Source organism: Trachemys scripta, chromosome 1 (assembly GCF_013100865.1).
Source record: "Trachemys scripta elegans isolate TJP31775 chromosome 1, CAS_Tse_1.0, whole genome shotgun sequence".
Lineage (NCBI taxonomy): Eukaryota > Metazoa > Chordata > Testudines > Emydidae > Trachemys > Trachemys scripta.
The window spans coordinates 35030518-35042427 of record NC_048298.1 but is presented as its reverse complement, the minus strand read 5'-3'; the positions used below and the strand labels follow the sequence as shown (position 1 = coordinate 35042427).

The window sequence follows — 11910 nt, the reverse complement described above, 5'->3', positions numbered from 1 at the left end:
AGGAGAAAGAGCGATGGGCGGGTCCGGCTGCACGCTCAGCGGCCATCTTGATTCCGGGCAGCCAGGAGCCCGGCAGCGACCTCGTACCAGTCGCCCATTTCTGTTAGAAGCTGCGTACAGGGGCTTGTATGCCTGCTGTGCTTTGCCCGAATCCAACATGGCCGCCTGGAGCCTCTTGTACGGTCAGGTGACACCATGCTGTCACGTGCGCCCTGTGGGAGGAGGCCACGTGGCTGACGGGCTGTAGGTGGTGAGTTCAGGCGGCTGCGGAGGCAGGTTGGCCCCGGCTGCAAGGGACGGGGGGCAGCTGGCCAGTCTGCAACCCCTTCCACACTCAGCCTTCTCCCCCGTGGGGACCCCGTCACGCGCGGCGCCGGTGCTTCCAGGGCAGGCGGGAGGGGACTCTGTGAGGAGGAGGAGGGGGATTCGTTTGATGTGTCCTATCCACGCGTGACCGTGTGGCAGGCACGTCGCTGTGGGACAGTGTACGAGCTCCGCCGACTCGCTTAGCGCGCTGCAGTTGATTGAGTGGGGCTGCCCAGCTAGCGAGGCGCCCAGGGGCAGAGCTGGAGCTGCCCAGTGGAAGCAGAGGGAGGTTTTCACTAATGCGTGGAAGAGGCCAAGAGTCCTGTACGGCAGCGCTGGCTGCTCGATGAATGCACACGCCGTAATAATAAATAATGTGCAGCGAGCGGCCCATCTGGACATGTCTCACCCCTGCCAGCATGGGAGACTAAACTGGGTCATTGAGGAAGCTGGGTGTAGGGAATCTAAGCACCCGGCCATGCATTTAAAATTAAACCAGGGTAAAAAAATGACTTTATATTTATTTTTATTACAAATATTTGCACTGTAAAAAACAAAAGAAATAATATTTTTCAATTCACCTAATACAAGTACTGTAGTGCAATCTCTTTATCATGAAAGTTGAACTAACAAATGTAGAATTATGTACAAAATTATGTACAAATATAATTGCATTCAAAAACAAAACAATGTAAAACTTTAGTGCCTGTAAATCCACTCAGTTCTACTTCTTGTTCAGCCAATTGCTCAGACAAACAAGTTTGGTTACAATTTTCAGGAGATAATGCTGCCTGCTTCTTGTTTACAATGTCACCTGAAAGTGAGAACAGGTATTTGCATGGCACTGTTGTAGCCTGCATCGCAAGATGTTTACATGTCAGCTGTGCTGAAGATTCATATGTCCCTTCATGCTTCAACCACCATTCCAGGGGACATGTGTCCATGCTGATAACGGGTTCTGCTCGATAACGATCCAAAGCAGAGCGGATCAACGCACATTCATTTTTATCATCCTAGTCAGATGCCACCAATAGAAAGTTGGTTTTCTTTTTTGGTGGTTCAGGTTCGGTAGTTTCCTTATCGGAATGTTGCTCTTTTTAGACTTTCGAAAGCATGCTCCACACCTGTCATAACTATAAAGGGAAGGGTAACAGCCCTCCTGTGTACAATACTATAAAATCCCTCCTGGCCAGAGACTCCAAAATCCTTTTACCTGTAAAGGGTTAAGAAGCTCAGGTAACCTGGCTGACATCTGACCCAAAGGACCAATAAGGGGACAAGATACTTTCAAATCTTGTTGGGGGGGAAGGCTTTTGTTTGTGCTCTTTGTTTTGGGGGTTGTTCGCTCTTGGGACTGAAAGGGACCAGACATCAATCCAGGCTCTCCAAACCTTTCTGAACAAGTCTCTCATATTTCAAACTTGTGAGTTTTTATCTTTGTTTTCTCAACTTGTAAATGTACCCTTTTGCTAGAGTGTTTATCTGTTTGCTGTAACTTTGAACCTAAGGCTAGAGGGGATTCCTCTGGGCTCTTTAAGTTTGATTACCCTGTAAAGTTATTTTCCATCCTGATTTTACAGAGATGATTTTTACCTTTTTCTTTAATTAAAAGCCTTCTTTTTAAGAACCGGATTGATTTTTCCTTGTTTTTAGATTCAAGGGGGGTTGGATCTTGATGCACCAGGAGTTGGTGGGAGAAAGGAGGGGGGATGGTTAATTTCTCCTTGTTTTAAGATCCAAGGGGTTTGGATCTGTATTCAACAGGGAATTGGTGAAGAGTCTCTCAAGGCTACCCAGGGAAAGGAATTAGCATTTTGGGAGTGGTGGCAGCGGACCAGATCTAAGCTGGTAGTTAAGCTTAGTTTTCATGCAGGCCCCCACATTTGTACCCTAAAGTTCAAAGTGGGGAAGCAGCCTTGACAACACCTCATCTCTCTCAGATTTTGGATGACACTTCAGATTCTTAAAGTGGGTTGAGTGCTGTAGCTATTTTTAGAAATCTCACATTGGTACTTTCTTTGCGTTTTGTCAAATATTCTGTGAAAGTGTTCTTAAAAAGCACATGTGCTGGATCATCATCTGAGACTGCTATAACATGAAATATGTGGCAGAATGTGGGTAAAACAGAACAGGAGACAAACAATTTTCCCCCAAAGAGTTCAGTCACAAATATAATTAACACTTTTTTTTTAATGAGCATCATCAGCATGGAAGCATGTCCTCTGGAATGGTGGCAGAAGCATGAAGGGGCTTATGAATGTTTAGCATAGCTGGCACGTAAAGACCTTGCAGTGCTGACTATAAAAGTGCCATGCGAACGCCTGTTCTCACTTTCTGGTGACATTGTAAATAAGAAGTCGGCAACGGTATCTCCCGTAAATGTAAACAAGCTTGTTTGTCTTGGTGATTAGCTGAACAAGAAGTTGGACTGAGTGGACTTGTAGGCTCTAAAGTTTTACATTGTTTTGTTTTTGAGTGCAGTAACATAACTAAAAAATCCCTACATTGTAAGTTACACTTTCACGATAAAGAGATTGCAGTATGGTACTTGTATGAGGTGAATTGAAAAATACTATTTATTTTGTTGATCATTTTTACAGTGCAGATATTTGTAATCAACAATATGAAGTGAGAACTGTAACTTTGTATTCTGTGTTGTAATAGAAATCAATATATTTGAAAATGTCGAAAAACCATCCAAAAATATTTAATAAATTTTATTTGGTATTCCATTGTTTAACAGTGTGATTAATTGTGATTAATTTTTTTAATCACAATTTTTTGAGTTAATTGTATCAGTTAACTGTGATTAATCAAGAGACCTAATATTTTGATAACCTGGTTATCCCCATTGTCTGAAGAAATCTTAAAAGTTTTCTTCTCAGATTTGCAGTCCACAATTACAGGCTTCTTTGATTTCCCTGAACTCAAGAGATGTTAAAACCTAGAAAGACTAGTATGATGTGCACTACATCACCTCACTTTGTAATGAAACCACCCCCTCCCTGGGAAAAAAAAATAAAAAAAGAAAAAGCTTGGTATAGGCCTTCTGAGTTTAAAAATACTTTTAAGGGCACCTTCAAAACACATTGTCAAAACACCTGATACAGCTCAAGTAAAGAAAATGATCCTTATTGTGGCAGATCCCAAAGGGATGTACCTTCCTTGCAGCATCCTAATTCTGAATGCACTTAGAGTTAAATAAAAAAGAAAAGAAAACCTCTTTGTTAAAATGTTAACGTTGCAAAACCAAGCACTCTAAAGTTGATTGTACAGGCAATACTAACTCAGCTCATTGATGGGTATGTAGTCTTTAATTACATGATCACTTATTGTTTTTTCTACGGGACCTCTGTTCCCATCCAGTGCATTGTGAACAATGTTTTGGGTAGAAATCAAGGTTATGTAGTGAATGAAGGTCTGTAGGACCACTGACTCATTTGCTGCAAAAGTTGGAAGGTGAGTAGTGAATGAGGCAGGGGACTGCAGGAAGAGAAAGGATGGTCTCATGGTTAAGGCAGTTGAATGGGACCCTGGATAATTGGATTCTGTTCCTGTCTCTGCCAGAGAGCTCCTATGTGATGCCAGGCAGGTCACTTAAACCAAACTTTTCAAAGGTAGTCACTAATTGTGTGTTCCTAATTATTCTTGGTGTTCTGTGGAAAAGTAGAGTATGATCAGTAATTAAAGGCTGTATCATAATGCACATGCATCAGGGGGGCAAATTTAGGATCCATAAGCAATTTTAATACTAGGTTTCAGAGTAGCAGCCGTGTTAGTCTGTATCCGCAAAAAGAACAGGAGTACTTGTGGCACCTTAGAGACTAACAAATTTATTTAAGCATAAGCTTTTGTGGGCTACAGCCCACTTTTTTGGATGCATAGAATGGAACATATATTGAGGAGATACATATACACATACAGAGAGCATGAAAAGGTGGGAGTTGTCTTACCAACTCTGAGAGGCCAATTAAGTAAGAGAAAAAACTTTTGAAGTGATAATCAAGTAATCAATAATTTTAATACTGGCATTTCCTAACTTTTAAGTGCTTTGCAACTTTTGACACAACTATGGTAAAAGTATGTTAATTTCTTAAGTTTTAAACAAACCTTACCTTAGTTCCTCCTGTTCCTATGACACACTGGGCTGTCCAGTTCCTCCATTCATTACAGTCATTCACTAGCTGTGGTAGATCTCTCTCAAGTGATGCCAGCAAATTCAGTATCCTCTGTCACTGTCTTCTGCCAGTTCTTCCTTGGCCTTCCTTGCTCTCTCTTTCCTCCCTCGGGTATTCTTGGTTTAGCTTATCTCCCATCTTTCAGAGCTGTGACTGGTTCTTCTTGAGATGTCTTTCACTATTCTATAGAGCTGCTTTAAATCTCCCCTCTATGCTGCTACTGCTGCCTTATAGTCTTCTGCTGAACCCAGGCAATTCTATCTTGTCTGCAGCTGTCTTTTTTTTGTCCTTTTCTCTGTATCTTGCATCCACCTCTAAGAGTTCTGCCTGTGTCTTACACTGTTCCTTTTTGGTCTTCAGAGCTTTCAGATCATCAGTTGCTTCCCATGTTCCAGATATAATCCATGCATCTTTCTTCAGCCCCCTTCGGTGGCCTGCTACTTCCTCTGCTGTCTCAACTACCATCTTCTTCCAGTTTGGCATCTGTCTTCCAGACTTTCATCAATCTGGTCCTGTAAAACAGTAGAATAGTTAAGTGCAATCTGGAAATTGATCTGTGTTTTTTTTGTTGTTGTTCTTGAACTTCTTTATTGCTATAACATTCTTGTTTCCATCTTTGTGGGTTTAGTGTCTAAGTTGTAATGTGGCCATTCAAAGATAATGATCTGAGCCAACATCTGCTTCTCTGCTGACTCTGACATCCCTCCTGGAAGATGCCCATCTCTTAGATATATACACATGGTCTGTCTGGTTGATAGTTGCATTCTCTAGTGACCTCTGTGAGCTTTTGAATCCTCTTGTTCTGGAAGAGATTTTTAGGGTGTTTGTGCCACAGAGATTCAAGAGTCATTCACCATTATCAGTTTGGAAGCCTGCTGCTGCTGTGCCCATTACTCCTTCCCATCCAGTATAGGTGTTGCCGATTTGTGCATTGAAGTTGCCTATCATTAGCTTGATGTCATGAATAGGCATATCATCCGATACTTGGTGCAGCTTGCAGATGGTGGAAGACCCTGGCGATGCCCAGTTATCTATGCTGGGTGGCTTATACACAGGTTCCAGGTTCCTAATCCTTGCAAAGAGGGACCCCGCCCTTTGTGGGCCTTCTTAAATTTCTTCTGATGGGGGATCAAAAGGAAAATTAAATGTCTCAGAAGTACATCCGAAATATCTTCTTCACAGACCCAACTCAAAGGGAAAAAGGCAGATAATACCGTCTTACTTCAGGATAGTCTGCTTAGCAGTTTTTGACAAGTCATTCTGGCTGGGCTACTGAAATCAAGGTCACTCTGTCAGGCTTACCCTGGGAGTTCACAGTACTCCTCCTAGACTAGGGAGTAGATATCTCCTGGATGGGAGTTCCCCTTGTGGCTTCAGGCGTTGCTCCAGCTGTTTCCTGCTCAAGATGATCTTGCCCCACAGCTGCTTGCAGTTTCCTCCTTTTTAATGGCCTCCTCCTTACCATTCAGGATTGGCAGGGGGAGGGGTTAGCCCTGCACATAGGGTCTCTCTGATGCCTTCCTCATCAGTGTGGGGTCTATACACCCCACCACACACCTGCTCATAGAATGTGTCCTTTTCACTGCCACCTGCTGTGTTTGTTGGTGCATACTTGGGTTATTGTACATTTGATATGTCTTATTTATAGTCTAGCTGTTGTTAATCTGTTAATTCACTGGCTCCCAAGACAGAGGGTCTTCAATGTGATGTTATCCAGCATAATTCTTACACCTCTTTATGCATTCATCTTCCTGAGTATAAGATTGTAGCCCCAGCCATCATCTTTCCACTCCCTGCCCATCTTGTCTCATTGTTCAGATGGTACATCTTCATTTCTTGTGTAACTTGGTGCCAGCTTTCCTGTACTATACAAAGTATATACATTCCAAGCTTTCTTTTGGCTTTCGCTGATAACTGTCATACTTGGATTTTGACCTCCATCTTTACCTACCATTCTCAAATTTCGGTTTGACTGAACTGTTTCAGTTGCATTACGGTTTTACCTGAATGGGTAGCAAACCTAACTGCAGAACCCTCCTCTTTTATCCGGGCTTCGGAATGGCATTGTTGCTAATATGTGGCAGTGGCAAAAATTACAAACCAAGAAAAATGAGGAAAAAATTATTTTGTGTAAAACCAAACTGACTTCTGGATGTATCCTCAACAGCATTGGAACCTTTAGTTTTACAGTACAGACCTCTGGGGTAACACAATAATTGGTAATAGGTTGTCATTCTCTCTATGGTCCAAACAGTAGAGGGAGCTGAGACACACACTTTGCCAGTGGGTTTCACAGGTATTTGTTGACAGCAGAGGAATGGTCAGACTCAGGAATCCTGGGGTCAATTCCAGGTTCCCAAGTGTACATGTTCTAGTAGTTACAGACCATTATACCTCTGATCCCTTCTATTTCTGCCCCTCGTTCTGTCTGGTCCCTGTCCCAGTCTTCCTTTTGGCTGGTGTGTTGGTCTCCCCTCTCTGTTCTTCTCCCTTCTACATTCCAGTTAAGTTACTTCCCTCTCCTCTATACTCCTGGGTGCTATCAGGGGGCATTGAGAGCACATTAGAGAGGGACTCCTTGCCCACAGTTCCACTGTATGGCACCACAGTGGCCCATGGCAGTCAGGAGGAGCAATTACAAAGCAAGTTCTGCTCAGCACTCGCATTCTGAGTGTCATCAGCAATGGTGTAGTCCTAAACTACAGTGTCTCCTCACCAGCCTGATCCTTTACGCCTCATGCTGCTCTAACTCTGCCCCCACTCTGTAAGGGATGGTGCACAGTGGTGTAGCAGAGCCAGAACACCATGCTGGTGCATTCCAGTTCCACTACGCCACTATTCCTCAGTTGCTCTGTGGGGATGGAACATGTGTCGCCTAGTCAGCACGTAGGACAGGGATCGGCAATCTTTGGCACGCAGCTCGCCAGGGTAAGCACCCTGGTGGGCTGGGCCGGTTTGTTTACCTGCCACGTCCGCAGTTTCGGCCGATTACGGCTCCCACTGGCCGTGGTTCGCCACTCCAGGCCAATGGAGGTGGTGGGAAGCGGCAGCCAGCACATCCCTCAGTCTGCGTCGCTTCCCGCTTCCCCCATTGGCCTGGAGCGGCAAACCGCGGCCAGTGGGAGCCGCGATCGGCCAAACCTGTGGACGCGGCAGGTAAACAAACCGGCCCGGCCTGCTGCCAAAGGTTGCTGATCCCTGACGTAGGAGGTGGGGGCAGGGGTCGGGGGGTTGGAGCGGGACATGATGTCTGCAGACAGAATCTGCAGAGAATTTAACTACCACGCTCTAACATCCCCCAACTGAGCATGGGTGAATTATGATTTCCAGAGCTGTATAACTTGGGCAAATTTGAGTGGATTTTCATGGGAACAGCAAAAGGCACATTCCTGGCACCAGGATGAGCTTCAGTTGTAAGAATTTTTTAAACATGGGGAAAATATATTGTTTTGCCCTAATTTTGTTCTTGTAAACATCTGAACTGTTTTTCCGGAAACTTCCTCAGAAATGAGCTTGTCTCTGTCACCAACAGAAGTTGGTCCAATAAAAGATATAACCTAACTTACCTTGTCTCTCTAATATCCTAGGACCAACATGGCTACAACAACACTGCATGCAATCATTAAAGTCAGGCTATTTCACACCACAGGGAGGGGCAAATTACAAAGATATGGGACCCGCACAGAAAACACTGTGCCTCCAGCTCCTTCTCTTTTATGCTTGTGGTGGCAGTATGCTATGTGGAGAAAAGTTGTCTCTTACGGTAGAGCATAAGACATTAAGGCTTTATAGATCAAAGCCAAAACCTTAAACTTCAGGCAGTCAATGCAAATCATGGAACACTGGCTGAGTATACTCTTGGCAAGATACTCCACTTTGTTAGTATATATGAAAACCTGATTGATTATTTGATCTGTTAGTCATGCAATAGGCTACATGTACAGTATCATTGGCTTTCCCTTTATATTTTAATAAAATGCATTAGTCTCTCCTTTCCCCTTGTAGGCACATTGTCATGATGTTAATATGATTTCATTTTTCCCCTTGTCAGCTTTGATCTCTGATAACAGACTATATGTGGATTTCACATCCAGCATGGCTGAGAAGAGGAGCACAAGGGGACAGTCACTCCTGCTGTTGCTGATCATTGCTGTGGCCTTTGCACATTTAACTGTCTGTCCATTTACAAAAGTGGAGGAGAGTTTCAACCTCCAAGCCATCCATGACATTGTGTACCACAGACTGGACTTGGAGAAGGTGAATAGGAATTTATGGTCTATTCAAGATAACCATCTCTCTCTTTCTTGACCAGCACAAATGCAACATGAAGCATAAGAAAATTATTTATCTAGTTCTGCTACAATCATCTGTTCTTAGATGTTATTTCTAGCTTGCCTGTCTTACTGAGCCTTTCTTTTCTTTGCAGTACGACCATCATGAATTTCCTGGAGTTGTCCCAAGAACGTTTCTTGGACCAGTCTTTATTGCTGCGCTTTCCAGCCCAGCTATATTCGTGCTGTCAAGGTTGCAAATGTCCAAGTTTTACTCCCAACTGATAGGTATGAACCTTAAATCAGGTCTGAAAGGAGATCTTGTACAGTGCTGTATTCTGCAGTACTGGTCTGTAACACTGTTGTAAGATATAGTGTTTTTGATCAATGCTAGAGAATATGGTAGTATATTTATTTTATAAGTGAACTTGCAAGACTAGAGTTGTTTAACTTAATGCTAATGTAAAGGTTCCACCATCCTTTTTGGACCAGGTAAACAACACAAATAAAGTTATACTAAAGTAACAGAGTTCTAACAGAAAACTGAGGGAATGGGGGAAGGAAATTCAGAATTCACTTCCAAGATTTTCTGCATATATTGTGTTTTATTTAGACATACCAGCATCTACCGGTAGTCTGGTGGGTCTGTCTACCTGCTAGACAGTCAGCCACACCCACCCATACCCTGGGGGCTGGGGACCAGGGAAGTGTTTGTCTCTCTTGGTCCTCCTTCTCTGAATGAGCTGGGTCCTCACTTATATCTTCCTGCTAGGAATCAGCGCCAATCATTGGCTGCTGCTTAGCTGGATTTGGTCTCTCCTAGCACCTGTCTTCTGGGCTTCTCCTTTGACCAGGGCTTGCTGCTCCCTGGCTCCGCAGGCCCTTAAAGGGGCAGACCACCCTGCTACACCACCCCACATAACATCATTCACAGAACTCAACCCCTTCGATATTGAGTCTCAATCAAACAAGGATGGATTGCATTGGAAACACTACCTTGGATACTTTTTTCTTTTAAGTCTGATCTAAAATATTGTATTGTAACATAATTTGCCTGTTTCTTTATACACTCCTTACCCTATCTTTTAAATATTGTACTACTTAAAATATTCTTTGTATTTGTGCAATAGTAATTTAATATTTCTTAACATTCCTCTTTGTTGTTGCCTCCATCAATAAGCAACCTGACATTGCTTTCTTATCTATACTTTTTTTTTCCTCACAAAAGTCCGAGGAAGTCTGGGGCTTAGTGTGATTTATGCACTATGGAAATTAAAGAAAGAAGTTAGAAAGCAGTTTGGATCAACTGTATCAACGATCTTCTGTCTAATAACTGTTACGCAGTTTCATCTAATGTTTTATTGCACTCGAACACTTCCCAATATGTTCGCACTTCCTGTTGGTAAGCATTTATTTTGAGGATGTCATTTATATTTTGAAATTATTTCTATTATTATTGATAGTGAATGCATATGGCAGGGGTGGCCAACCTGAGCCTGAGAAGGAGCCAGAATTTACCAATGTACATTGCCAAAGAGCCACAGTAATACATCAGCAGCCCCCCATCAGCTCCTCCTGCACCCAGCGCCTCCTGCCCACCAGCAGCCCCGCCAATCTGCGCCTCCCCGTCCCTCCCCGCACCTCCCGATCAGCTGTTTCATGGTGTGCAGGAGGCTCTGGGGGGAGGGGGCGAAGGAGGAGGAGCGAGGGCTCAGCAGGCTCAGAGGAGGTGGTGGGAAAGGATGGAGAGGGGGCAGAGCAGAGCCAGGGATTGAGCAGAAAGCCCCCCCTGGCACACTGGAAAGTTGGCGCCTGTAGCGCCAGTCCCGGAGTTGGTGCCTATACAAGGAGCCGCATATTAACTTCTGAAGAGCCACAGGGTGGCTCCTGGCATATGGACAAATTAATGCAGTCAGACCAAGTTAATGTATATATGCTTGATGGCTGGACTGTGTGGCAAGGAATCTGGAGAACTGTGGTTGTATGTTTTATAGCATATGTGTTAAAATAATTTGTTAAACCAAGTTGTATTTAAGTTGAATATATAGGGAGTTTACCAAGTGACTTTGATTAAGTAGAGATTTGACTACATTTATTTTATTTATAAAACATGCGGCCATTGCACAGCCTCTGGACATTCTTGCAGTTTAATAATCTGTAGTAAAGGTAAAGCTAGTCTGTGCAGGAGACAGCTACCTCAGGGGCCAGTCCAAGACTATGCAATGAACTCTCCTCTGAAATAAGGACCATCAGAAACCTCACCACTTCCCTCCCCAAGTGCAATATGCTCTTCTTTGACTTGATCTAAATGCATTTGAAAAATAAAAAATCCCCCAAACCAGAAGATTCCACTGCACACCCAGTTCTCCCCCTGGAGAGAGGATGGGAGAAACAACCAGACACATGTGGCAGATATTAGTCGTGTCACTTAATGCACTACTGGAAGGTGCTCAGATGAGGGCAGTATAAGAACCTGTATAGAACAGAATAAAAACACATTGAATCATCAGGTGACTACTGTACAGCAATAACCTTTTCAAAGCACTGTACAAGGTGCTGAGACTCCTAAAATACTTTTCTACTATTAGTCTTTCATATAAGCAATTGCTGTAATTTCCACATAGGATATCTCCATTAATTTATTTAAATCCTAGAACTGGAAGGGACCTTGAAAGGTCATCAAGTCCAGTCCCCTGCCTTCACTAGCAGGACCAAGTACTGATTTTGTCCCAGATCCCCAAGTGGCCCCCTCAAGGATTGAACTCACAACCCTGGGTTTAGCAGGCCAGTGCTCAAACCACTGAGCTGTGATCATGACTGGTCCACAAAATGATCTGTGTTAGGATGTGGCCTGCACTATGAAAAAAGTAGAGAACCCATAGTGTATAGAGATGTGACACATGTGCAACTAGCCACCCAAATGTATTCATATTTCCTTGTTCTTAGGAGACGCAGGGTGCATTTTCTTCTTGATGCTTGGATTTGAGTGCCATTAGCATTAATGCAAGATATGCATAGGTCATGAGAATAACAAGCACACTAGCTGTCACTGAATAAATTATAATAGTAATTACCATACCACTTAGATTCAGAAAAGCTTTCAGTACCCTATCATGAGTAGAGTTGTTCATGTCACTCGTTAAATATACTCTCTG

At 43.5% G+C, this 11910-nt stretch overlaps 1 protein-coding gene across 4 annotated transcripts in view; it reads left to right on the top strand.

Annotated features, from left to right (window-relative positions):
- Nucleotides 1-11910, top strand: part of ALG12 (ALG12 alpha-1,6-mannosyltransferase) — a 124801-nt gene that overhangs the window by 102862 nt on the left and 10029 nt on the right. For 2 of the 4 annotated variants that reach the window (XM_034767297.1, XM_034767307.1), the window contains exons 2-4: nucleotides 8536-8741; nucleotides 8911-9043; nucleotides 9984-10157. In XM_034767297.1, coding sequence (XP_034623188.1) covers nucleotides 8580-8741; nucleotides 8911-9043; nucleotides 9984-10157 — 469 coding nt within the window. In that variant the 5' untranslated portion in view covers nucleotides 8536-8579. Of the gene's footprint in view, nucleotides 1-63; nucleotides 277-8535; nucleotides 8742-8910; nucleotides 9044-9983; nucleotides 10158-11910 lie in introns of those variants that run through there. The other 2 variants (XM_034767286.1, XM_034767277.1) reach the window with 2 other exon arrangements.